We start from the raw sequence: 25533 nt of genomic DNA on the forward strand, positions 1-25533 counted from the left end.
CTGCCCTGATGGGGGGGGCTACAAGTACCCCTCTATAAGGAGGGGTCTTACACGACTTGGCCTGCCAACAGTAACCAAGCTGGCCAGCCTGGATCCTTTCAGACTGCTTCTACTATGGGCTTCTCGTGCACACAGAAACCATGTCAGTAGGCTATTTTGCTCAACAGTTTAGGAAAGGGTGTTTATCCAAATCCCTCTAGAAAAACAATACAGCAGAGGCTTCTCTACTCTGACAGACAAAAAGGTTAAATGGACTGTACACATACATAAAGGGGCTTCAGCTATCCTGTTATCGTACCAATGCAAGTCAAAGTGTAACAAAGCAAATTAAGTGGAAAAACACAAGGACAAACCGCGCACAGGTGCATAGTGTTTTCCTCAATGGCACACCGTCATCCAAACCTCATACTTTGATGAAGCAGTCATTTCAAATGACTGCTCTAAACACCCGTGACATCTGCCATGTCAGGGTTCATTATCGTCTAACGCTGTTTCACCTTTTCCTGCTGCTTGAAAACATTACAAGATTAAGAAATCAAGTCTTACTCGTCAAGCTCCTCATCCTCGTTGTGAGTGGTGTCGGCGTACAAGTACTTGCTCATGTCAACAGGCCGGACTCCTTTCCTCTGCCTGGGCTTCGGGGGTTCTGGGTCTGGCTGGAGGTCCACGTCCTGCTCGGGCTCATCGAAGGGGTTCCCTGGAGGTGCCTGTGTTTCAGGCTCATCCGGCTCATTGAACGGATTCGAGGAGTCATGATCATAGAAGGAATCATCATCAACACGCTGCCTTAAGAGCGGCTGGGCAGGGGGCTCTGTGTGACAGGAGGAGAGAGCTCTGACTGGATATACAGCACATAAAATACTACAACAGTAACTCTCCAGCTGGGCAGCAGAGGGGGGTCAAAATAAAAGGGACTGTAGTCCTGGTAACTAGCTAATCATTATGGACATACCTGCTTTCTCATATTGTGCTTTTAAGACATCTTCTAAAGAAATGGCTGAGCCACAATTCAAGCAAGTTTGTGGGGTGCTCAGATCCAGAGTCTGACAATATCAGACACACATGCATGCGCAACCATAGCATCCTTAGTAAAGGTATGTTAAGACTCAGCACTAGATTTGAATGTCACACAAGGGATGTGTATGAATATATAAAAAACAAATGCACAAGAAAACAAAACCCCAGACTCATACAGACGACAAGGTTCAGAGTAAACACAACCTCAACAAGTATCACGGTGGGAGCTTTGTGTGTGTGGGGGCATGCCACTCAAAAACAAATAATCCACACCAATACACCTGTCTACTCAGGTGGTCAGACAAAAATATTGGTTTAGCTGTCTGACTGAAAGCATTGAAGCCTGCCTGCTGTAGTTACACATGACTACACGCATTCAAGGTGTGTGCACAGCCAAACCTTCAACTTGCATCACCTGTCATTCTCCTGACTCCCTCCAAAATAAACAGCTTAACTTTATTACTTGATAATAACATCAAAGCCTAAAAACAAAACCCATCCGCCCCAACATACCTTCCTCATCAGGATCACAAAATGGGTTGAGGTGGTTCGGATGAAGGTCGTCATCGGGGTCATCGAAGGGATTGTTGCTCATGGCGGGAGGCGCTTCCTGATCCTCGTCTTCCAGGAAGTTCAGCTTGTTGATCAGCTCTGTTGCCAAAGAGTCCAACACAAAGTCATACACACGAACAACGACGATGAAGAGTGACAACTACAGTCAAAAATAACAGCTGCACAACGATACGTTACCCAAAATGAAATGAATACAAACATTCACAAACCCAAATGTACCAATATCTGCACTTTGGAGTGAACCATGAGCATAAAGACTATTCAGTCGTGTATAAGTAATCCCTCTTGCTGGGAAGCACTGCCCAAACTCTGTGCTCCTCTGCAACCTCGGCTCCACTTCAATGCATGTACAGCAGTTACTTTCTGGGAAAATTTGTGTGTTATGGAGGGTTACTGTGGGAGACAGTGAAGGCAGTATAGAGTTGCTATGGAGATCCGAGCTGGAAAGGCTGAGAATTGTCCACTTCATCTTCATCTTCCTCACCGTAGCTCAATCGCATGCTGCCAGGGTGTGGGTCAGCTTGAAAAGAGTGTAAATGTGTGTGAGGTAGATGCCAAGACGTGCTGCTGTGTGTGTGCTGTGTGAGAACCTGAGCAAAGAGAAGAAGTGTGTGTGTGTGGAGTGTGAGTCCTTTGGTCTATATGTAGGGTGGCTGTGTGAAGTGGTGGTGGCTGATAAGAGGTGCAGCACTTTTCCTTGCCTCTTACTGACAACATTCATGACCCATTTTTGGCCATAGCAAGCGCACATGTGCATGGGTGTGTGTTTACGTCTGTGTGTGTGCCAGTGTGTAGCACAGTTTGTTTACTATCCAAGCAGAGGAGCCGGCGGGTGTTAGCAGAGTAACCCACATAAGCTCACTTGTTTTCCAAGTGAAAAACCTTTGTGTGAACTGTGAGGGTCCTCAATGAAGTTTTGGGTTTGTCATGTATCGAGAGCCATGAGTATGCAGGTTTCATTAAAATCAATAATGTAAAGTAATGCTGATGTTACCAGCAGCCCAACCTGCCTGCATCTAACCTCAGATCCAATACACAGTTCAAGTGAAAACAGAAACACATCGAATTAGAAAATGAAGCAACACAACTTTTGTCTTCCAGAGAAGAAATGTTTTTGGGTAAGAGGAGTTCGTTTGGATACCAATTACCTGTTTTGGTTCACTACCAATTGCAGAAAAAAAGAATGGGGAGGACCACACTGTCAAAAAACAAAAAACAGGAGCCAAAAGGATGAACACCAACTGATGTGTTCACAGCACCTTGTACAGCACATCACCACACAGACCAAGATAAATTGTAAGACGACAACACGATCACAATACCAATGTAAAGGAGGATCGGGGGATGGGGGGTTTGAATCAAAGGAAGAGAGAAACAGAGAGAGAGAGAAAAGCTGGAAAAGGACAGATTTAGAAAAATAAATACACAGAAATAAAGTGTGCTAATGAATGGTAGTGTAGAGGAGACACAATGTCCACAAGATGATAAAAGAAGAGTCAGGAACACAGAGTGAGAAAGGTGAAAGAAAGGTGAAAAAAGACCTTGGGAGGAAGCGGCAGGCTTAGCGGTTGCTTTGCGTGCTCGCTTAAGGACACCATCATCATCATCATCATCCCCATGTAAGCAGCTGAGGGCATTCAACTGGTTTACTATCTCTGTAAACGACAGGGCCATACAGGAAGGGAGGAAGGAAGAATAGCAGTGAACAAGGCAAAATAACACAATCCATCCAGAATATCCACACACACATGCTCGCACACACAAACTCAACAGTATATTCAGACAGTCAGACTTTGCTTTATATTTACAGAGCTATTGCTATTGTTAAACTAGCTAGCTAATTAGCTTGGGAGATAGTATTTGATGGACAGTATATCTCCAAATACACACACACACTGATATTTGTACACAGAGATCTGTGTAAATGCTGTCATGCTGGGTGTGATTTGATAGTGTGTACACACAAATAGGTAAAGGCTGAAAAAAGTATACCTTTACTTTAATTTAGCTTTTTTCGATGAGCTTTCATAGCTGTGGTTTCTAGCTGGTTAACTTAGTCGGCAGCACAGCAGAACATCTACCACTCACACGCAACTGACAAGTACAAACACACTCAAATACACAACAATAGACACAAAATATACATTCATGGAGATGCACAAAACATCCCTGTTAGGTGTAATATATTCTCTTTTCAATATTTACATACTGTATGTAAAAGCTAAAGAGAGAACATATGTTTAGCAGGGTAGGCGTTGGTTAGCCTGGTGTTAGTACTGCTGGTGTTGGATAGTTAGCATCCAGGGGAGGAATAGGATAGTGGGGAGTTTTGGCAGCTTGGCCAGGCCTTTGATTCAGAGACACGCGCTCGTGAAGCATCGCTGTAGGCGCTCAATGCATATACATATAAATGAGACAAAGAGCAGGGAAGGAAAAAGAAAGGAGAGAAAGCATGAAGCTTAACGTGAAGAGATTGCGCTCTGAAAAGTTGGATTAAGCAAAGCAGCAGGGCCCCTACAGTAGACCACAGAATGAATCCTCAACATGTATGTATGGAGGGCTAGTCAACTAGTCCACCAACACGGGAAGAAAGCAAGGAACAAAGGGTAATGGGGATAAGGGAAAGTAAAGCCTTAGCAATAGAAGATAACCGGAAGCTGGCAAAACACTGTAAATGAAACTCATGAATTTACAAATTCCCATTTTCAATTATGCTTACAAGCATGCGCACATACTCACAGAGGCATAAACTAGGAAAAATAAAAGAAATCAGGAAAGAAGCAAAGTTGATGCCCCACTGAAGCCTTGGGACTGGCTACTCTGGTCTGGGTGATTATTGAGGAGGGCTGGAAATTTTACCAGGACATTTTAAGCATTTTGCTGCTCAAGTTGATTTGCTAGCTGCCAAAAAATCAGGTATGACAGGCTGACTTACCACTGACAGAGCTTTGACTGACAGCAAAGGAAGAAGTGATCACTGAAAATCATGGGCGCTGACCAGTCGTTAGCATATTACTGTAATGATTCCAGCACAGCAGCCATCTGGTTGACTGAACTTAGAAAAAAAAAAAAAAAAAGTTTCAGTTTTCACCTGTGATCTTGGCAGCCTTCTCCTCCTGGTTAACTCTGTTCTCCTCATCCTCCTCATTCTCCTCCTCAAAGTCGTCCAGGTTGCCGATGTCAGCCTGCTTCATGCTCATCAGGCTAGCGAGGCTTTGCATGTCCTCATCACTGGACAAGAAAAAAACAAACAATTCACACAGAAATTCATGTTCATCGGTAAAAACAGCACAGCTAGAGCATATGCCTTTTTACACGCCAGGTCGTATCGTGCACCTATTTTACAATGAATTAAAAAACGTTAGCTTTTAGCTCCACAGAGCTAAGATTCATTAGTTAGCTGGCTAAGAGCACAGTATGTTGGTGTGTCTTCAGGTTGTCGCCAGCACAAAGCTGTAGGTGTAACATTACAGTGGGATAGCAGTAATGATCACAAACAAGAATAATCATAGCTCTCCATCCTTCTCTTTCCCCACTCATTTATTCTTCGCTTTAAACCTCCATCTCTACACCTTACTGTCATAATGACCGAAGATTTCTGCCTTGCCATCCACCCATTGTCTCTTATTTTCCCCCCTCCACCACTTTCTCCACAGATGCCTCAACTTCTACAGTATTCCTTGTATTTTATGTAGTCTTGTATACTCCCACTCAGTCCCTCGATACCACCGCTCCATCATAATCAATGTATTCTCCTCTCTGTTCTTTGTGTTTGGTGTTTCCCGGGCCCAGAGGCTCATTTGAACTGGTGTGATTGAGTTTGTTTGTGTGGCTGACATCATTCCCCGAAGGGTTAACAAGGGTTACGCGCCATCGACCCACCATGCGCGACACAACAAAGGCCTTGTTGCTCTGCTCTCGCTCAGTATGTGTGTATGTGTGCCTGTCTTTAAATGAAAAGTTGCCGCTATCAAATTAGAATGAATAACAAACGACAAACACCGTGGTTGAGAGTGTGTGTCCTCATATGAAAGTTGGTGGTATCAGAGAAGAATATGTGCGAATGAATGAGAGGCTGCAAACACTGTGTGTGTGTGTGTGTGTGTGTGTGTGTGTGTGTGTGTGTGTATGTATGTGTGTGTGTGTGTGTGTGTGTGTGTGTCTCTCTCTCTCTTTAAATTAAACTTTGTGCAATCAAAGAAGGTAAGACTGAATAACAAAATGTGTGTACATTTTTGTGTTCATACATTATGTGTATGTAATATATTCTTCTACATTTATGTTGTCATAACAATACAAATATCCAGACAGATTGGCTTGATGTGATTCCTCAGAGAGCTAAGGACATCACATCTGGTTTCATTATAAAACACTTGCAATCAAAACTTTAATAATGGCATTTTTGAAACATCACCGCTCAGAAGTGACATGAAAAAGAGCTGTAAGAGCTCTGTTTGTAAAGGGTGACCCCACCTTCAAACAGAGAAGTGAGGGAGCAATAACTGTGTGAGGTGGAGGGTCGGGGTACCCAGGGGACACTGACTGACCACCACTCAGTGTAGCATCCACAGCAGAGCTGGTAGTCAGAGCTAACCAACCATGAGAAGCTTCAATCAGACTCTTTCTCTGCTGGAAAGACAGGGAATCCAGCAGAGCTTTGACAATCACTAAAAGCACATTTATGGCCCTTAGAGAAAGTTACTGTGTGGAAGCAATACTTACGTGGCCTTTCCCTCACGGAGGAAGATGCAGGAGAGGGAGAACTGCAGCGTGGCCGACACCACCTTCTTCGACAGGGGCTTAAACTTGAGTTTGACATCTGTCTGTGTGGGCATTGGGCTGGCATACTGTTTCATGTTTATACTGCTGGTGGCCAAGGCCTTCCTCCGCCCTGATGGGGACTCCTGAAGAGGGAGATGAAACACATTCAGGATTTCATTGGATGACAGTGCACAGATCAAATGAAAAACAAAGAGAAAATGCAGGAAAGGCATTTTCGCTCACTGTTTTACATCCTCCTTTGGGGAACAAGGATGTACAATTAATTTAAACAGAAGGTGCAGAAGGTGAAGCAGAATCATTCTTTTCATCATTACTAATGACGTGATTGTAACTTCAAAATAAACAACGATGTGTTTGGTCACTGCTTGTTGATAAATTCAGAACAAGCTGAGATCTGAGCCCTCCTGCCTCCTCATTGTGAATTCAGTTGTGAAATCCTTCCTGGTATTTCCTATCAAAGGTCCATGCTGAAGCCATTTTTGCTGTACTTTCTTTTCAGAGATGTGCTCTGGGCCAGGGGCTAGCAGTCAAATTGGAATTTGGGAATATGCCACAGACCAGGTGATAAGAGTTATAGAATCAGTGACAGGGGTCTGTGTGTGTGTGTGTGTGTGTGTGTGTGTGTGTGTGTGTGTGTGTACGCACACAAGCTGCTCACCAGAGGACAGTGTGTGGAAAATAAGAACTGCCGGAAAGCCTTGTCACTGACTGCTAGATATGGAAACTAAACAGTTGGGGACATTCCAGCCATTTGTCTGCCCCCCCTCCCTCCAACAAAACTGATGGGTTTTGTCTGCTGCAGGTCTGGCTATGGAAGCGCCACGCTGTCAGTGAACAGCAGACTGGTTCACCTCCTTGCTGTGTTGATACCACCGACATACCCTGTCCCTCTTTTCTGTTTCGCCTCCTCTGTTTTTACAGATTCTGTTTTTCTGATGGGAAACTGCCACATTTTCCTGGTTAACTGATATGTGTTCATTTGCATGAGGAGAGACTGATGTTAGAACCAAATCCGGCCTGAGGATCAGACACTGGTGCACACGTGTCCCTTCACAGGCCATGTGGAATGAAAGCAGCAGGCAGTGCTAACACACACCCTCTGTCTTTAAATCTGTCTGATTTTGCTTGCTCTTCCTTTTTTGTCTCTATTTCACTGCATGGATGTGTAAAAACAGCATATATAACTGCATCCACACCTACACACACACACAGACAGACACACACACACACACGCATACACTTGTGTCATTATACCACAGATATATAAATACCTTCTTGTCTCAGCTGTGAATCGAGCCCCGAGGATTCATCCCCTCATGCGCACAATGCCGAACAAAGCGGAGCAGCTAGCTCTCTTTCACACAACACCAGTTTGAGAGCACATATACATATACACATACACTCTGGTGTGTTCGGCAGATAAAGCGATACAAGCTCTTTACATTGCCAGTTTCCTGATGTCTTCACACACAAACACACACACACACACACACACACACACACACACACACACACACACACACTTCTCAGAGGCTTTGGCTCTGTGGGGAAAACTCAATCTCAGCCTTATCGCTGAGGACCGCAGGGTATTCATTCAAACGTATACACACACAAACACACATATAGATACACCCACACAGAGTTAGTATCAGGACAGAGTGGTAAAGCTATTGGTAATATAGTGAGAAACTATGTAAGCTTCAAACAGGGACTAGAAATCTGTGGTTGAGCCAACACAAACGTGCTACGTTCAAACTATGAATACATTTAACTTACTGCAGTCAAAAACAGTCAAAAGGTGAACAAAACAAGCAGCACCACATGTGGTTAATACCATGACAAAATCTGAATTATCACTGCCAATCAGTGTGTGCTCATGAAGCTATGTCTCACTGCAAAACAAAAAATCTGAATCGGATACAACCAAAAACTCTCCAGCTTTATCCTTCCATAGCAGAGTTTCATTGTGTTATACACATGTAGCAGCATCTCTGTATTTGCTCATGTTGGGCTGACTCCTCCATCACAATAATCACACCATGTAAAGAGTAAAAATCAGATTCTTCCACCAATACGAGGCCTTAAAAGAGCTGGCTTTCACTGCTCTTAGTGGCTGTTAGAGGTTGAAGAGCTCGAGCTGTTGGTATGTGGGAGCAATAGTCGGTGAAAGGTTGACAGTGTGAAGGCCAGACCTGCAGAGAAATTCTGTCAGACCTCTTCCTTTTCTCAAGAGCTCCAAGTGTATCTGAGACCTAAACCCTAAAATTACTCTGGCAATTATGATCAACTGTTCAGTTCTCTAACCTCTATTCCTCTGTTTCCATCCTTCCTTTCCTCCCTCTGACAATCTCTGTACATCTCATCTAACCCTCCTATCTTTCCATCTCTCTCCAGCTTCACCTCCTCTTTACCACCTCGCTCCTTGCTCTCACCAATAATTAAATAAAAAACTACAGAAGAAACCGACCGGCTGACTGGCGAGGCCACTTGACATTTCGTGCTGACATTTGAGCCTCGTCGCTTTGGCTGAGGAACATAATGACATATCATCGCCCCGCCGCCAACCCCAACTTGTCCAAAGACCAGCCCATCAGGAGAGGAGGAAGATGGGGAAAATAACTCTCCCTCTCCAACTCTTATCTCTCTGCAGATTACACCCTGGCTATTATACTAAGCTAATAGCGCATGTAGATGCGCTATGAATGAATTTGCCAAATGCACGAAACACTTAAGAAGAGGGGATTTAGCAAAAGGGAGGATGAGGAGGAAAAGGGGGAGAGGGGTCTTGAAAAATAGGAAATACTTAAGGATATGCAAATACCCCGGCACAAGAATGGAATAACCGTTTCAACAGATTTGAGTAGGGACAGCAAACAATGGAAATCTGCTCCATTTCCCCAGATGCTGCTTGTCAATCAATGTGTGTGTGTGTGTGTGTGTGTGTGTGTGTTTGTGTGTTCAAGAGAAGGTGGGGGGGGGGCAGCTGGGATTAGGGTGACTGGGAGGTTGTGACAATGTGTAAAATGAAAGGGAAGGACAATACAGAAGTTTAATTTATTACAAAGAGGATATGACTATCAATATGCTCTCTCTTTCTGAGCCCAGAGAATGACTAAATACCTGTGTGTGTGTGTGTGTGTGTGTGTGTGTGTGTGTGTGTGTGTGTGTGTGTGTGTGTGTGTAGAGGGGGCACAGTGGGAGACACAGAGAGAAAGATGGACGGGGAAAGAGAGAGGATAGAAAGAAGGAGGGAGGGGTGATGGCTGCATGCTGCCCCCTAGCTGCACATCTGCACAACTGCAGCATCATAGAAGACCAACAGTTAGCTCTGACTTCCAGCTCTCTATTACGTCAGACAAACCACCACATGTGAAAAGACAAAGGGGAAGCACTGAAAAATAAGAGCAATCAAACCTGAAACCTGCTTCCAGTTACTCTGCACTGCCTAATTAATTTCATAACTGACAATGAATGACTTTCATTTCAGAAGGGTGTGTTTCTGTTCGAGTAGCAGTCCTGCCCCTCTCCCCTGGTGCCAGCTGGCCCAAGATCGATCCACAGATGCTCCCCTGGTGGGGGGGCAGGGGTCAGGGCAGGAAGGGTGCCCGGGGGTCCTGCTGAATCTCTCTGCCCCAAAATGCCAATGGGACGGGCCGGAGGAAGCAGGCGTAGGGATCCTTTTGTCACAGAGATGGATTAATTAGGCTGAGTGCTAAAAGAACCAAGAACCTGGCCTCTTTGTATAGACCTGGTCTGACACACACACACACACACACACACACACTGACAGAGTTGGGCGGTGTTAGCACATGATGAATAAAAAGAAAAAGTACACGTATGCAGACACACACGCAGACACACACACACACACACACACACACACACACACACACACACACACACACACACACACACCAATCAGCTAATGGCTTTATAACACAGGTCACTGCTCAGTTGGTTTCTAATTTTGATAAACATGGTCGATGTTCCATATTGATCCATAAACTACCACTTTTACTGACACATCACATGTGAAAATGATCTATTCTTAGACTCATCATGTTTCCAAATTTCTGTGGTAACTGGGGAGACCTGAGATCTGCAAATATACAAATATTAATCCATTAATTTTAACTTTGACAGTTTTCTTGGTCTGTCGAGCTCCTTCCATTGTTGGTTATACGTATGTCTGATACAATCGATTTGTCAGTAACTGAAGTGAGTGTGCCGATGTGCAGTCTGTTGTTGAGGAAGCCAGAAGATAAAGACGTGGCCCTGGTATCACAACTATGATGATAAGTGATGAATCACTGGTTCCACATCAAGCAGATGATTATCAGACTTAAGCCTGCTGCCACAAAACAAAACAATCCTAAAACTGGAGGAAAGGGACAACCTGAGGTCAGTTACACTCAGACTACAGTAAGACTGCTGCACATCCAAAAGTCGTACAATTGATGTATTTTTTCATTACAGTATGGCAGTTTATGGTAATCAGCAGCACTATGGAAGATGTACCAGAACCAATGTTGTACTGTTTCCTGTTCTCTCTTGTTCTTCTATTTTTGTGTGTGTTAACTGTGAAGCAACGTAGAACAAAACCCCAACCTCAAAGAAGATGATACGAACACAACGTGGACAAATACTCCACTCCACACAGAACTGCACGCCGGCCTTTGTAATTTGTATTCACGTGGTTCAGAAAAAATAAAAGCCAAACTCAATTTACCCTATAGAATAACCCTGAGGTGGCACCGATTAGCCCTCCGCCCCAACACCCAAAATCAGCTGGCTCTGGTTGAATTCAGCAGTCAGCAGATTGGACGTGGGGGGGGTGGGGGGAGCACAGTGCTATTCCTCTCGCCTCAAGGTCACAGTTATTGGAAATGGAGACATCCAATGTGCTCAGATCTCTCTTTGAATCCGCACACAATGGAGTGATTCCTCTGTGTCAATTTGGCCTCCCCTGATAACTGATAAGGTGGGCCTTTTTACATACCACCTATGAATACCGCACTATAGGCGTTATAGACACACACACACACACACACACACACACACACACACACACACTCAGATTAAGACCAATTTATTCATCTGCGACTATTATATGTGAGGATTTATTTTTTTTCCCCCAAGCAGTGTGTATGTGTGTGTATTTTTAAAGGCAACAATGGACATAAAAGGCATGCAATACTATCACTACGGTTCTGTGAATTACAATAACAATGGTCTTAATAATGGAATGAACTGTGCAAATGGCTTTCATGTGCATTGTCACATGGACACACACACACATACAGCGTGTGTGTTCTCTCACACACTGACACACACACACACACAGAAAACAGGACCGCAAGATTTCTCTTCACTAGAACCACATTGTGGATCAGATTTAACTTAAACCCCCCCAGAATGGAAATGTCTGTTGCTGACCACCTCCTCGCCCCAGGGGCCGTGAACAACAAAAAATAACAAGGTTGACAAACAGTCGAGGGATAGTGAGAGAGGGGAGTGAGTGAAGAGAGTGAGAGAAGAGCGATTAGTCACAACAATTGCAGGATTAGGCTTGTTTTAAAGGAAAGGACGGCAGATTACAGCACAGTGTGTGCTGTAGTTTTGGCTGAATATGGTTTAGAATGACACTGAGCTCCAGACATGGTGTTCTTTTTGTACAACACTAAGAAACTGGATATGGGACAGGCTGGCGAGCGCCTACTGCCAGGTAGAGTACAGGCGCTACACTCAGGAGACAAGAGAGGCGGACTCCTTCATGACAGCCACTGTGCATCATCAACTGGAAGCAAAAACTCACACCTGGGTGAAGACTCCAAATCTCATGAAAGCTTAATGAAGAAGATCTAAAGCCAGGATTCGTCATGCTTAGGTGTCCTTGAGGAAAAGCCATAATACCAGCTACCAGTATACTAACTCAACAGCCATTTTGTAGCTGAGCTCTGACCTAATTGTGGCGAGGGGTTTTTCTTTATCAAGATGAGCTGTATACTTTTATTCAAACATGGATTTATAAATCATCACATGTTCAACTGAAACCAGTATATCTGCAACACTGCAACGCGTGAGCTGGCCACTTTGCAACACAGATAACTGTCTGCTAAAATGCACCTGAAAACCCCTGAAGTATCAAGTGGGCAATCCCTGTTATTATGCTTAATGGCATCATTTAGCAAAGCACGTTACTTTAATTCATTTCAGCTGGTTTCTTAAAAAGTGAAGTCTCTTGAGTCTAAAACTAATATCCTTTGTTTGCCAGGCAGAAGACTCCATTTATCACACATGCTGGTAATCACTCACCAAAGGGTGAGGGTTTATGTGTGTTTATGTGTAAAAGAGAGGAAAGACAGGAGGAAGGGGGAGAGAGGGAGAGGAATGCCTTTAATGCAGGGTTGCCTCTGATGGTAGCAGATGAAAGGAGGAGAGTCACAAACCAACCAGCCCTTAAAAGGCCTAATCCTAACTGGGAGAGGAGACTGTTTCATTGGGGTCTAATCTCTTGCTAGCTTCCAACACCAAGCCAAGAGCGCACAGAAATACACCGAAGAAGAGCAAGATTTCAGAGGTTTAAACAACATTAATGAAACCTCCAGATATAAAAGTGATCATCTCTACACCAAACAGCCTGAGCAGACTGAAGGACAGTCGCTCTGACCACAAAATAATCATCTGGATTCCTTCATACTACCTGACCTTCCCGATGAGGTCACACCTGAACTGAGCGTACGCTTACGTCATTACTGCGCGCTCCGTGCAAGAATGTATTTCTGAGATGCTGTAGAGATGCACCTGAAACACACCTGATCATGAGTAAACTGCGAAGGCTACTCTGGATATTTACATTAAATCCCTTTTTAAAACTGGAACAGAGAGGATAGGAAAATCAAGACAGAGTTTAAGTGAAGAGCCAAAGGTGATGCCATGTTTGGTTCAAACAACAGTTCAAAAGCCAAAGACATTTAATTTACAGTTAAATAAAAAGAGGAAACAGCAGACCGTCAATACCGAGAGGCTGGAAGCAGCAAATGTGCGGCATCGTCGTTTGATAAAGACAAATTGATTATCCCAACTGTCAATTAATTTCCTGTGGATCGACTAATCGGCTAATCGTTTCAACAACAGTAAATCGTTCCACAGAAATCTGCCATTTTCATTTAGCTTTTCTAATTAGTCTGCATCATAATTCATAACCAGTGAAAATGCTTAGATGGACACCAAGCCAGTATCTCATATCCCCTCTTTCTCCCTTCATTTCTGTCCCTCCCACCCTGCCTCCCTCTCTCTCTCGTCTTATCAGTGTGTCCAGGGTGCCCTCCTCTCTTCGACTCTCATGGTCTTTCTTTTGGGTGGCCCTCAGTGCCCCCCCCCACACACACTCAGACCCAGAGCATGCACTTCAGACAGGGGGCTAATGGGAAAATAAATTACCAGCAGGCAAAAGCCCTGGCTCTGCACTTCTGCTGGAGAGAGAGAAAGGGACACGGGGGTTCGGAAAAGAAGAGGGGTGGTCAAGAAATGGAAGGAGAGAAGGGCAGAGAAGAAGAGAAGGAAAGAGAGGTGGATAGCTGGGAGACTGACAGAAAGAAAAGTAGAGACAAGGGAAAAGATGGAGAAAATGAGGGAGAGGGGGTGATGGAGAAAGAAAGACAGAGCTGGGAGAGGGGGTGGGGAGAGATAGATAGGTCGACAGGATTATAGCAGGAGTTCATCCCTGGTCTGTGAAGTGCCTGCTCATCACTTTTCCCACCATTTCACCATCTCTGGCCATCATAGAGGCCTAAAATGGCCAATAACATCACCACCCACACATCCACACACCCACTGAGCCAATACCTCCAGCTACTGTATCTGGGATTGATTACTGCACCTGCATGAAGCAGCGGTTCAGATATCAGGACGGCAGATTCACCACGGTGGCAGACATCGGTGGAGGCGTATGTGCGTGTCCAGCAAAATCTGTGTCCATGCGTATAAAATTGGACAGATCTGAGTGCATGAAAGATGTTGGAGTCGTGTTTGTGTGTGTGTGTGTGTGTGTGTGTGTGTGTGTGTAACGAAATGAATGCTGATGATGGTCGACCACCCAAGTTCTTGAGAACTTTCACCTGATTTTGTAGTACACACTACAAATGAAGCAGAATTGATAAAAAACCAACAAAATCCATTGGAATTTGTAACTGTGAATGAGAAAGTAACCTCTGGTGCGTACAAGATCATGACAATACTGGCTTTTAGTTGTAGAACATTTATGGAATATCAAGTGATAATTTCCAGGTAAAGACAAAACAACAACACCGATTTCTGGGGAATCAGAATCTGCATTCTCACTTTAAGGATCTGTTTGTTTTAGCTGTTTTAACCAGGCTGCTGAGATCTGACAGAGCTATGATAGGGCCCTAATCCAGAGCAAAGCTGATTTGCGTGTGTGTGTGTGTTGGGGGGGTTAAGATGGCCTGTGACAAGAAACAATTGCCCCAAGTGAGAGTCTGCCTCTCTCCCACCCTGCTCCATGACAAAGGTGTACTCTCCATGCTAAGTGACAAATCTGGGGAGACAAAGAGCATTAGCAGGGTGATGCTCTGCTTCAGTGCCTCTGATTGTGGCCAACTCAAAGAGAATCTAATATGGATTTTAAAAAGAGGAGAGGGAGAGATTAGAATGAAAGAGAAACAATGAACACCTTCTACCAAGGGGGAATTAGTGGAGGGATTGGATAAGGAGCTGGTGTGCCTTAGTGTGTGTGTGTGTGTGTGTGTGTGTGTGTGTGTGTGCATGTGTGTGTATGTGTGTGCATGGCTGAGCGCTTGTTCTTTGAAATTCCTTTTCCACGAAAGAACAATAGGGTTCCCCAATTCTGTTAATGTGCATCTAAATGTGAGACACGCTCACAAAAACACAAACAGCTCCCTCTCATATCAGAACGTGCTCATCGTGGAAGAGCCTTTTAGTCGTTTTGGCCATTTCTGATCTTTCTCGGAGATGCCTCATAACCAATCAGCATTAAGGGGGGCAAGGGTCGCCATACTGAGAAGCTAAATGTAAACATTGCAGATTTTGTCTTTATCTGCAATAATGATCTATATTGTTTCACCTTTGCTTAGAGAACATTTAGAAGCAAACTTTGACACACGCCATAAGAGCAGGAATGTGTCCTTCGCCACATCTCAACACCTGTGAGCGTACACCTTTACCACAAGTCACCTCGAATTCCTGACCCCATCCTCTCTGGGTGCGGTACTCCAACTACAGATTTATATCCCAAACAGAGACAGAGACGTGTTTGGGGATCAGTCTAACTGTCAGTGGCTGGCTTAGCACTGGCATCAGAGCACATCACAAGACCCTATTCATTGCCACTTAGCAGAACAGTCGCCTCAGTTTGCCAGTAACTGTGTATGTATGTGTGTGTCTGTGCTCACTCCCTTAAATGCTCAATACACAAACACACACTCGCACGTACTCACTGTGAGCGGATCTTGAGGAGATAATGTCAAACGAGTCACCCTGCACACAAGTTTAACCTAAGTTCACCAATCTCTCTGTGCATGCGTGCACATATTATTTCGCCACCACCACCCACCCACCCACACATCACACAAATCTACCGAGCCAAAGGCCCGCCTACGCGGGCCCAGCGGGTCAAGCTTGTGGATAAACAGGGGGATTTGCAGAGGGCAGTGTTTTGCGGGCCACACAGGCCTGTCTCCATCACGAGCAGCCATCTTAAGTCGCACAGAGAAAAAATAAATAACCAGGAGATGGAGATAATAAATGTTCTGCTGTCGTTGTCCAATCGCTCCTGACATCACACCAGAACTGTCTGACCACCCATCATTGCCATGTGAGACATGACACCAAAAACAAGGTGGGATGAGGATGAAGACAGGGAGGAAGCATCTGATTAGAGCCGACTGCAGAGGCGGGCAGGTGACAGGATAGGAAGGCATGAGGTGACAGAGGACGACCTCAGAGATGACTGATAACAGAGGGCGTGGCAACCAAAAACAGACGAGCCTCCGATGAGACATCAGGACTATAGAAATGATTTTACAAATGGAAGACTGAGAGACATGGACAGACGGCTACATAATAGGAAAGAAAAAACAATTCACTAAATGATTGAAGAGAACTGGCAGCTGTATGTCACTATTCGTCAATGTTTAAGATCACAATCTCATTTTTTTTTAAGTGTTCTGCAACTTGAGGGACTGCACTGGGTTTGCAGTTCATAGTTCCTGAAGTACACATCAAATAACACATCTTGAATTAACAGCATCTCAGTCAACCTCCTTCCTCATTAGTATGTCTCTCTCTCCCTCTCTCTCCCCGTTCACTTCACTGTTGCTGGCTCATTTTACACCAACCCCCAAAACACCTGATACAGTAGACACCTCTGCTGAACCTTGCAAATGTGTGTGTTAGTGGATGGATGTGTGTGTGAGTTTTCTGGGTCAGCTTGGGGACAGGAGGTAGTAACAGGAGGAGGAGGTACAGCCTGTTTTCTAGACTGGCACAAGCCTGTACACAGTGAGCTGGCAGCCCCTGCGGGGCTCAGACAGGCTTGGCCTGGGCCAACAGCCACCAACATACTGTAACAGTAATGAGCATCCTTTGGGTTAATATTCTGGTGCCTGAAATTTTCACTGAAATAAATGTGCCGTATACCTCAGGAGAGAGAGGGGAACTGCACGCATTAAAGCTCACCAGCTGGAATCGAACCACAGACAATGAGTTTATAAGGTATGTGTCATAAACCTGTAGGATCCCAGTATGCCCAAGATTTTAACACCCAGTATCAGGTAGGTCTCACCTAAGTGCTATGGAACATGGATTCTGATTGGTTTTTGCTATTTGGTATAAATAAAACAACTGGTCGGTCAGCATGAGCAGCAACAATCACCGTAGCTTAACAGACAATGAAGAAGGGACAATGACAAGGGCACAAACTTCATTAAAACAGTAATCAGTTTTGTAGTTTTTATATCACTTTTTTTCCAAGAACATGCAACATGAACAACATGTGACTGCTTTAACTGTCCGTCCATGGCAGGGATGTCACTGCACAAACAGATCTGGATGCACAGTTATTAGCTTACAGTGTCTTCAGCAGCAGACTGAAATCATATTTCAACTATCGGCCCAGTTTTGACCAAACAATCACACACTCACACTGTCTCTGGCTTGTTACAGTAGCAGTAGATGCATCATCATCCATTTGAGTTTGGACGAGATACTGAACACACAGTCTGATCCGGAGTTTGTAACATCAACATCTCCAGTCAAAACACACACACCAACCTAGGGCTCTTCGGTCTATCATGTGAAGGCCACACAGGTGGGAATACGGATGTTTTCCCAGGTGACACTTGCGTTTTGATGTTTATTTTGGGGTCAAACGTCGCACTGTATGAGGCAAAACAAAAACCTGTTTGGGCTGGTTCACACTCTGCATGTGTGTGTATGGGCTAGAAATGTATCTATATGTGTCGGAGTATGTGTGTGACAGGATGGGAGTGTGCCTGTGTGTGATATTATATACTGTGCGTATGTGCACATATGGCCTAAGCCTGTGTATGTGCCTGTTGGAACATATGCAAGGGAGACACTGTGTGTATGACATAGTGTACATATGACTGTGTGTGCATGTGGGTGTGTGTGTTTGCCGCAGTGTCTGGTGACATCTGCTGCGTTGTTGGCTGGGAGCGGAGCGCAGTGGGCTGCAGGAGCCTCAGACTAAGGAGATGAAAGCCGAGGTCACAACCTGGACCGGTGGGACAAGACACACTCGCTCAGACAACACACAAACACAAAGTCACACATGCAAACGGGAAGACGTACACACAGACTGCATGCACATGGCACGCGCGCACGGCAAACATATGTCTCTCACACACACGCACACAGCATGCAGGGGGCATACAAGAACACAAGGACGAGACTAAAGAATAAACAGGGCAAAGATAAAACTGTTAAGCAGACAAAACAATACGTAGAGAGACTAAACACAAAGCTACACACACACACAAACAGACGGGGAGAAAGGGGAGAAAAACGAACGGTATGACGCAAGCGCAGAAACAAAAGCCCACATCATCAGGGGCAACAGTTAATCAGTTTAATTAACAAACACATGCATGTACTGTATGCACGTAAGCAAAAGCACACACACCCATAGAGGATACAGTGTGTGCCAAGTGACAGTGTGCCAAAAGCTGTACAGAGCAGGGTGTGTCTGTGTGCATGAGTGTATACGTGTGTACTAAGATCAAGTAACATCTTCAGTTTTATCTGGCCAATAAATCCCAAAATTTACAACGACATAAACAGAGAAAGGCAGCAGATTCTCACATTTGAGATGCTGGATAATCGATCCATTGATTGTGTTAATTATACAAATACACATTCTCCCAAACGACCACCACCCGACACAGATACGACACCTGCACATAGACGTAGTTACAGACACACACACACACCTCATGGCGGTGGTAGCAGTTAGTCAGCAGACCAGCCATGTGATGGGGTGGTGTGGTGTGGATTAGGGGCCAGTAAGCCTATTACGGCGACAGGAGGGACCACCCGGCCTCCACAGCCACCTACAACCCACTAACACACACACACACACACACACACATAACTGACACCAAAAATCTAGTTCTCCAGACACAGGTGCAGTTTCTCACCAAAGATATCAACACACACATAAACAAAGAGACAGACATACACACTCTGCTTTTTCCTGTGAGCTTAAAGGTGAGGAGTAATTTGCTCTGAATTGTTTCATAGCGCGGGTGTGTGTGTGTGTGTGTGTGTGTGTGTGTGTGTGTGTGTGTGAGTGTGTGTGTCTTCATTTTCTTGTTCATCCTACAATACTGTATGTGCATCAGTGAACAAAAATAATATGTTAGCTGCATAGCGGCAGAAAATGACAGCATTTAGAGTTGTAATAGTTTCTGTGTGCGACTCTGGTGTGTACTTCCTGTGAGTTTGTGGTTGTGTGTTTGTGCCTGCATGGGGAGGGGTCCAGGCATGGGGGGTAATCGCTAGCATCTGTTGCCTCTCCTCAGGGCGATTAATTAGATTAAATTAATTTGGAAAGCGTGTGTGAATGTGTGACCCACACTCAGAGCCCCCCACCCCCAGCCCCCGCCTTCCTACAGTGACACACAAACACACACCCTAATTTACATCCTTCCAGCTTTCAACTATACAGAATATATTAGTTAAAATCAGCACTGTGAGCACGCACGAACAACACGAGCGAACACACACTCTCTTCTTTCTGACACAATAAATTAGGCCTTTTGAGTTCCCAAACTATTTAAGAAATGGGAAACGAGCAAAGGTGAAAACTTTGGAGACACCCGCGTGCACACGAGTGCAAATTAATCCCAATTTGTCGGCCTCGGCACGGGAGAAACTTTTGGGATTTCATACTTCATACCAGCTTTTGTCACCTTTGCGTGAATAGCCGAGGGCTGAAATAATTGTGTTTTTCTTCCCCGAGGCCCAGTCGGCGCTCACAAGCCACTGGCCTACGTAATGTGTTCCAGACAGAGAGAAGGGAGGGGGGCAGTTTACACACCATGGCTATGGGTACAATACAGAGAGAGGGTGTGTGTATAAGGGAGTGTGTGTAAAGGTGATGGAGGTAGGTTGGCCTGCCTGTGTGTATGTGTGAGTAGCTGGGCGTCATGGTTTTTCACTCTGTGTCGTGAGATGAGGGTGTGTCAGTATGTGACGGTGTGCGACTGTATGAGCATGCATAAGTGGGAGGTATGTGGCGTGGAAATGGCCTTAATGGAGTTGGATGTGGTCCACAATAGACAGGACATCACCTCAGAGAGAGGACTGAGAGGAGAAGAGACAGAGAAGGGAAAAGACAGCAGTGACAACATGGCCGAAGGGGCGCCGGGAACATCATCACAGGCCGTGATTTTAAAAAATCCCTCAATACACAGTGTATGTTGTATCAAGCAGTTGCTTTATCAAATGTAATTAGCTGAAAATTCACACGTCCTTCCTTGGATGTCCAGATATTACATTTAAGGAAAACAACAGAAAAGGTTTTTAAGGGTGAGTTTCACGTTATTCAGCAGAAAAACACCCGTAATGCAACAATTGTGTAGGTTTAAAGTATTAAAAGAGTAAAAGTGGAGACTCCTTAAAGTGGCAATTCTAAAATCGATATTTAAAATGTGGAAACATGCAGCAGACAAGCTGTCAGACAGGGTGAGCGGTGATTTGGCAGAGCAGCCGTAGATTTGGAAATTCCTTCTTTTCTGAGTGACATTGATGTAATGTGAGTGAAAAAGGGTGAAGTATGACTTGGAGGGAGAGAGACGGGGGAGGAGCAGGGGAGAGTGGGCCTTGGAGTGTGTGTCACTGTATATTCAATGTATTCAGACATGATAGCTTCTCACTTCAAATACAACAGCCCTGCCTGTGTGTGTGTGTGTGTGTGTGTGTGTGTGTGTGTGTGTGTGTGTTTAAATCCTTCCACAAAGCTTTGAAGATGAGGGAAGTTGGTCATCTGCAGCTTTGGTTGATATGCAAACGCAGAGAGAATACACACAGACATACATACACACATTAACCCCCCCCCCCCCCGCACATACACACACAAAAGAGCCTGTCAGCACAATGCCTTCAAATATAGCTGTCCAATCTTTTGACTCTCAATTTGCCCACCTTTTTGATAATACGTGCCTATTTGAAAAAGGGTGAAAGGCAAGGGTAGCATGCAATTTAGAGATACTACTGTGTAGCCATTTTCAGCCTGCCACCTCTCCCCCCCCCCCCCCCCCCCATTGCTTTCTCTCTCTCCCTTTCTCCATCTTTTGATTATGCGATTCGCCTTGGCAGACGAACAAATAGAAGAGAGAAAAAGGTAGTGTTTGACACTGCCATTTTCAATGACAAAATACAATCTAACCAGGGCCAGTAATTCGACGGGGAGGGATTAGCCTAGCGCGAGGTTGGGCCCCCAGATTAAGACGAAGCCACAGCGCGGGGATCTTGAATTTCATCATCTCCAGCGCTCGGGCACAATGGCGTATTCTTCCCCTTTCTCCTTCACCGTCTGATGAGGGGTCAGGAGAACTCACCTCTCCTCTTCCTCTGTTCCTCCTCAGAGCAGCACTCACTACTGCATTCATTCATCCCTCCTGACTTCATATTAGCTTAGATACCTGGAAGGTGGGGGTGGTGTGTGAGCAGCGGGGGTCTGAGCTGCCCATACACTCATGCAAACACATGCAAAGTCAGAAGAAAATATGATCAGACATACCCAAATATTTAATATGTTTGTTTAACGTTATACCTTTGATCACACATACATCAACACAATCATACAAGCACATGCAGCCACACAACACACCTTTCCTTCTGACATACACAGACAAACACAGGTGACATCAAGGGGCGATCAAACAGATTTAAGGCCAACGTTAGAAAAAGGGCTTTCACAGAGCTTAGGATAGACTGCCCTCTTGTGGTCACTTAAAATAGTGCTGTATTTACTGCTCATCAGTTCTGGTAATGGGGAGAAACCAGGAACAAGCAGCACAACGAATGTACTGGATAATCTAATAGTATACTGGATAGTCTTTTCAAGCAAAGGGCACACTGGACTTTGTTAAGGCTTTCTGACTCACGCTTACAAGGGATTTAAACATTTAGCATGCAAAGAGAGAAAAAAAGATAGAGATATGTGGACATATACATAGAAAGAGTGAGAGCACCATGTAACTCCACAGCCCCTCAAAAGAATAATAAAAATACTTCTCTCATTTTGCTCTTGCTTTGATTTCATCACTGCCCTCCCTACAGCGTGTCAGGGTATAGTGCTGCCTTCTCACTCTCCTCCCTCCCTTCCCTTCCTTCCTCCCTCCCTCCTCTGTGCTCTCCATTCCTGCTGTCAGGGGACCGGTGCGGCTTTGATCTTTCTGTCATTAGTCAGGTATGCAGAGACAGGCAAACCCACAAACTTGTCTTTTTCTCTCCCTTTCTTGCTCTCCTTTTGCTTTCTCCCACGCTCCGTCCGCAGAACACCAGCTGACCTGCTTGTCTTCTCAGCTTTCTATCAAAGAGAGAAAGGTGGAGCAGTTTCTGCTGTCGTTCCTTTGAGCTTGACGTGCACAGAAAGTGACAGTGGCAAAGCACTCAGCCAGCTCTCTTAAGATCCTCTCCATCCTTGTTGATCACTAGTGATTCCCCTCCTTTCTCTCTCCACAGTCAAAAAGTTTACACATCAGAGCATTTGGTAGCTTGTGTCAGCTCTGACAGTATCAGTAAAGATTCATTTGCTCATGTTGGTCACTCTCACAAATTTCAGAACCTCTTAAACATGACTAAAGTTTAAAGATTAATTTTCTTTGGTAAGGTAATGTTTCCTTAAAGGCAGTAAATCTGTAGCATGTAGCATGACAGCTACACCTTTATAAACACAAAGCTTTAATGCCAGCAAAAGCAAAGTCAGAGCAGGTATAAACCTTTTGTAAATGGTGAATAATATTCTTTACTTCTTACTACTGCAGCGGTTTAAGCGACCCAGGCTTCATTAGTGAGTTTACAAACTGGGTCTCATCAAAACTTTGAGGAACACAGAAAAAATATGAGCACCAGGCACTTCAGCACTTGAAGAGCTTGACCTGAAAGGGAGGTCAGGCTGCTCCTGTGATTTGTGTCACAGGACAAGCATCTGTGACAGCATGGACCCACCCCGTCCAAGTGAATCCCTACTAGATCAAAAGGCACTGCTCTGCGGCAAATCTTGACCTCTGATCTCTCAGAATCACAGAGCAAAAGAAATTATCGCGCTCAGATTTAGCACAATGACGGCCGGTAGAGTGATACTGAGGTGTGCGGTTATGTTTTCCCTTCGACGTCAGAGTCCAAACTGATTCTAATGGAGACAATATTTCTCTAAGAGTTTAGGAGACGCTACAAAACAGCCACAGAAAGAATTAGTCATAAGTTTCTGAATAACTATTCTACTAAAGGCTGACACATGAAAAACCAAAGTGCCAGTACAAAGCCTCATTTGTGCAACTTGCCAGCACATATATGGAACACAGCAAATCACTTCTGAACAGCTAGTTCCCAGTTTCCTGGCAGACCACTGGTGCATCAAAAATAGTCCCCCTTTCTCTCTCTCTTTTCCTCTCTTTACCTCCCTCCTCTCTTCCTTCAATCCAACCCTCCCACTTTCCCAAACTGCTCAATCAATTCCTCTCTCTTCTCCACTTCCCTGTGTTTTGGTTATTCACCCTGAGTCCTAGTTTTCATCTAACATATCTGCACAGCGTCTTTCCTTGCAAACAGTCATTCCTCCCTGCTGTTGCCTTGAGGAGTAGTGTGACCAATATGACAAAATGCAAGAAAAAAGAAAGCGGTAGTTATGAAAGGGAGGTTGTTGTTGTTGTGGTAAGGCAAAATGAACAATACATAAATCAGTTAACAAATGGATACGTAACTTAATAACCCTCACTGGCAGTGAAGGAACTCATTTGCATGCTGCAACTCGGTGTTTCACAGGCACACCTGAAGTTTTTTGGCCTCAGGATGTGGCCTCTAAATGACACTCCACAAATGCTCGCAGACATAAAGGCTGTTTCTACCATACACAAACACACACCTATGAAAACAGTCATTGTGGTCTTGCGTGTATGCAAACATGCAGGGCTGTATGATTTCTGCCGTGCAGGACACGTGGACAGAATCATTTTCATTACCGAATTTACTATGAAACACGGAACATCACAGAAATGACCAAAATGTGGAAGCAATATGTAAAAATCTGGCGTTCTTTGACAGGGTCCAAGTCTAATGAACAGAAAAACACTATGCTGCTATGTTTTGTTGTTTCACACACACACAGTAATGATTCCATGATTTCTGAGGACATTACATGGGCTTACATACACACACACGCCGTGTGAGGCCGTGCTGCAGAGGACCCATTTGATAAAAGTATAGTGCAGTGTTGTGTCACATCAGATTAACTGATATTCATTATATTTCTGAGATTTTCTTAGTGAATTGTAAGAATTTTATTCATCCACCACATGAGTAGACTCAATTTCTGATGACAAAATGTCCTTAAATGGTAAAACAGAAAGCAGAGGAATTGAAAAGGAAACCACTGATCCTGGGAAAAAGTGAAACGGAATGTGGAAGAAATCCAAACGGATTTCACGGGGCCCTGAACATGATGCAACTCAGCACTGGTGATTTAATCTGAGGGTCAATGCTGAGAGAAGCATGTAATAGCTCGGTCTGACCACATGGTGGCAGAACCTTCATATGTAATATGAAGAGGATATACCTGGAAAACAGCTGAGATTAAGGAATTCACGTCACTGTTTATTTTAATTTAAAGATGTCACCACCAGCTATGCTAAATGGCAAACCAGGTACCTCTGTGCAAGGCACCCAATCATACGGTACCTTTTTCAAGTTCACTAATATACACCATAATGAAGGCTGTGTGTCAATGCAACAACAAAGATAAAAAGATTGAGGGGACAAAAGGACAGAGACATAATTCAGTACTCACATTTTCAATGACAAACGTCCACTCTTTGTCTTCAAACTCTTCTGCATGGGGGTCCTGAAAAGGCAATGGAAAAACAAATGCTTATGCACATAAGATACACCTGGACTGCAAACAGGATGGTTCAAACCATCTTCAGCAACACTCACTAAGTCTGATAGCAGTCTTGAAACGATCTCATTAACTGTAGATTTTCATTTTGGTCATAACTGTACCAGCAGACTTACAGCACAAATCCTGGGACATAGAAAACTCACAGTTTATGAGTGACAGCTCATCTGCTCTGCCAACACTCTCTTTATTCTCACTCTACTCACCCACTGACCCGGTTTGTCTGTCCTCCCTCTCTTCTCATACATGTGTTGAATGTTTTTAATTAACGAGGTAATGTTTAATCACATCTTTGCCTGGTCGAAACACCACTGTCTCTGTATATTCAGTCATCAGTTAATTAGGTGCAATTAGCTAAAACTAGCGCAATGATGTGTTCAACTGTATGGTCATTAAGGAGGCTGCAGTTTCTAGTAGAGTTGAATTGTTTTGCACTGGCCACCTGCCAAATGCCGTCTTGGCCGCCAGTGATTTTATGT

General features: G+C 44.5%; 1 protein-coding gene across 7 annotated transcripts in view; it reads right to left on the reverse strand.

Annotated features, from left to right (window-relative positions):
* The window catches only part of ehbp1 (EH domain binding protein 1), a 133416-nt gene that overhangs the window by 84947 nt on the left and 22936 nt on the right, over positions 1-25533 (reverse strand). For 5 of the 7 annotated variants that reach the window (XM_076742572.1, XM_076742574.1, XM_076742573.1 and 2 more), the window contains exons 5-10: positions 24947-25000; positions 6313-6494; positions 4682-4821; positions 3132-3245; positions 1531-1668; positions 547-811 (exon numbers count right to left, since the gene is read on the reverse strand). In XM_076742572.1, the coding sequence (XP_076598687.1) occupies positions 547-811; positions 1531-1668; positions 3132-3245; positions 4682-4821; positions 6313-6494; positions 24947-25000 (893 nt within the window). The remainder of the gene's footprint in view (positions 1-546; positions 812-1530; positions 1669-3131; positions 3246-4681; positions 4822-6312; positions 6495-24946; positions 25001-25533) is intronic. The other 2 variants (XM_076742575.1, XM_076742571.1) reach the window with 1 other exon arrangement.

This window comes from Chaetodon auriga, chromosome 11 (assembly GCF_051107435.1).
Source record: "Chaetodon auriga isolate fChaAug3 chromosome 11, fChaAug3.hap1, whole genome shotgun sequence".
NCBI classification, from domain to species: domain Eukaryota; kingdom Metazoa; phylum Chordata; class Actinopteri; order Chaetodontiformes; family Chaetodontidae; genus Chaetodon; species Chaetodon auriga.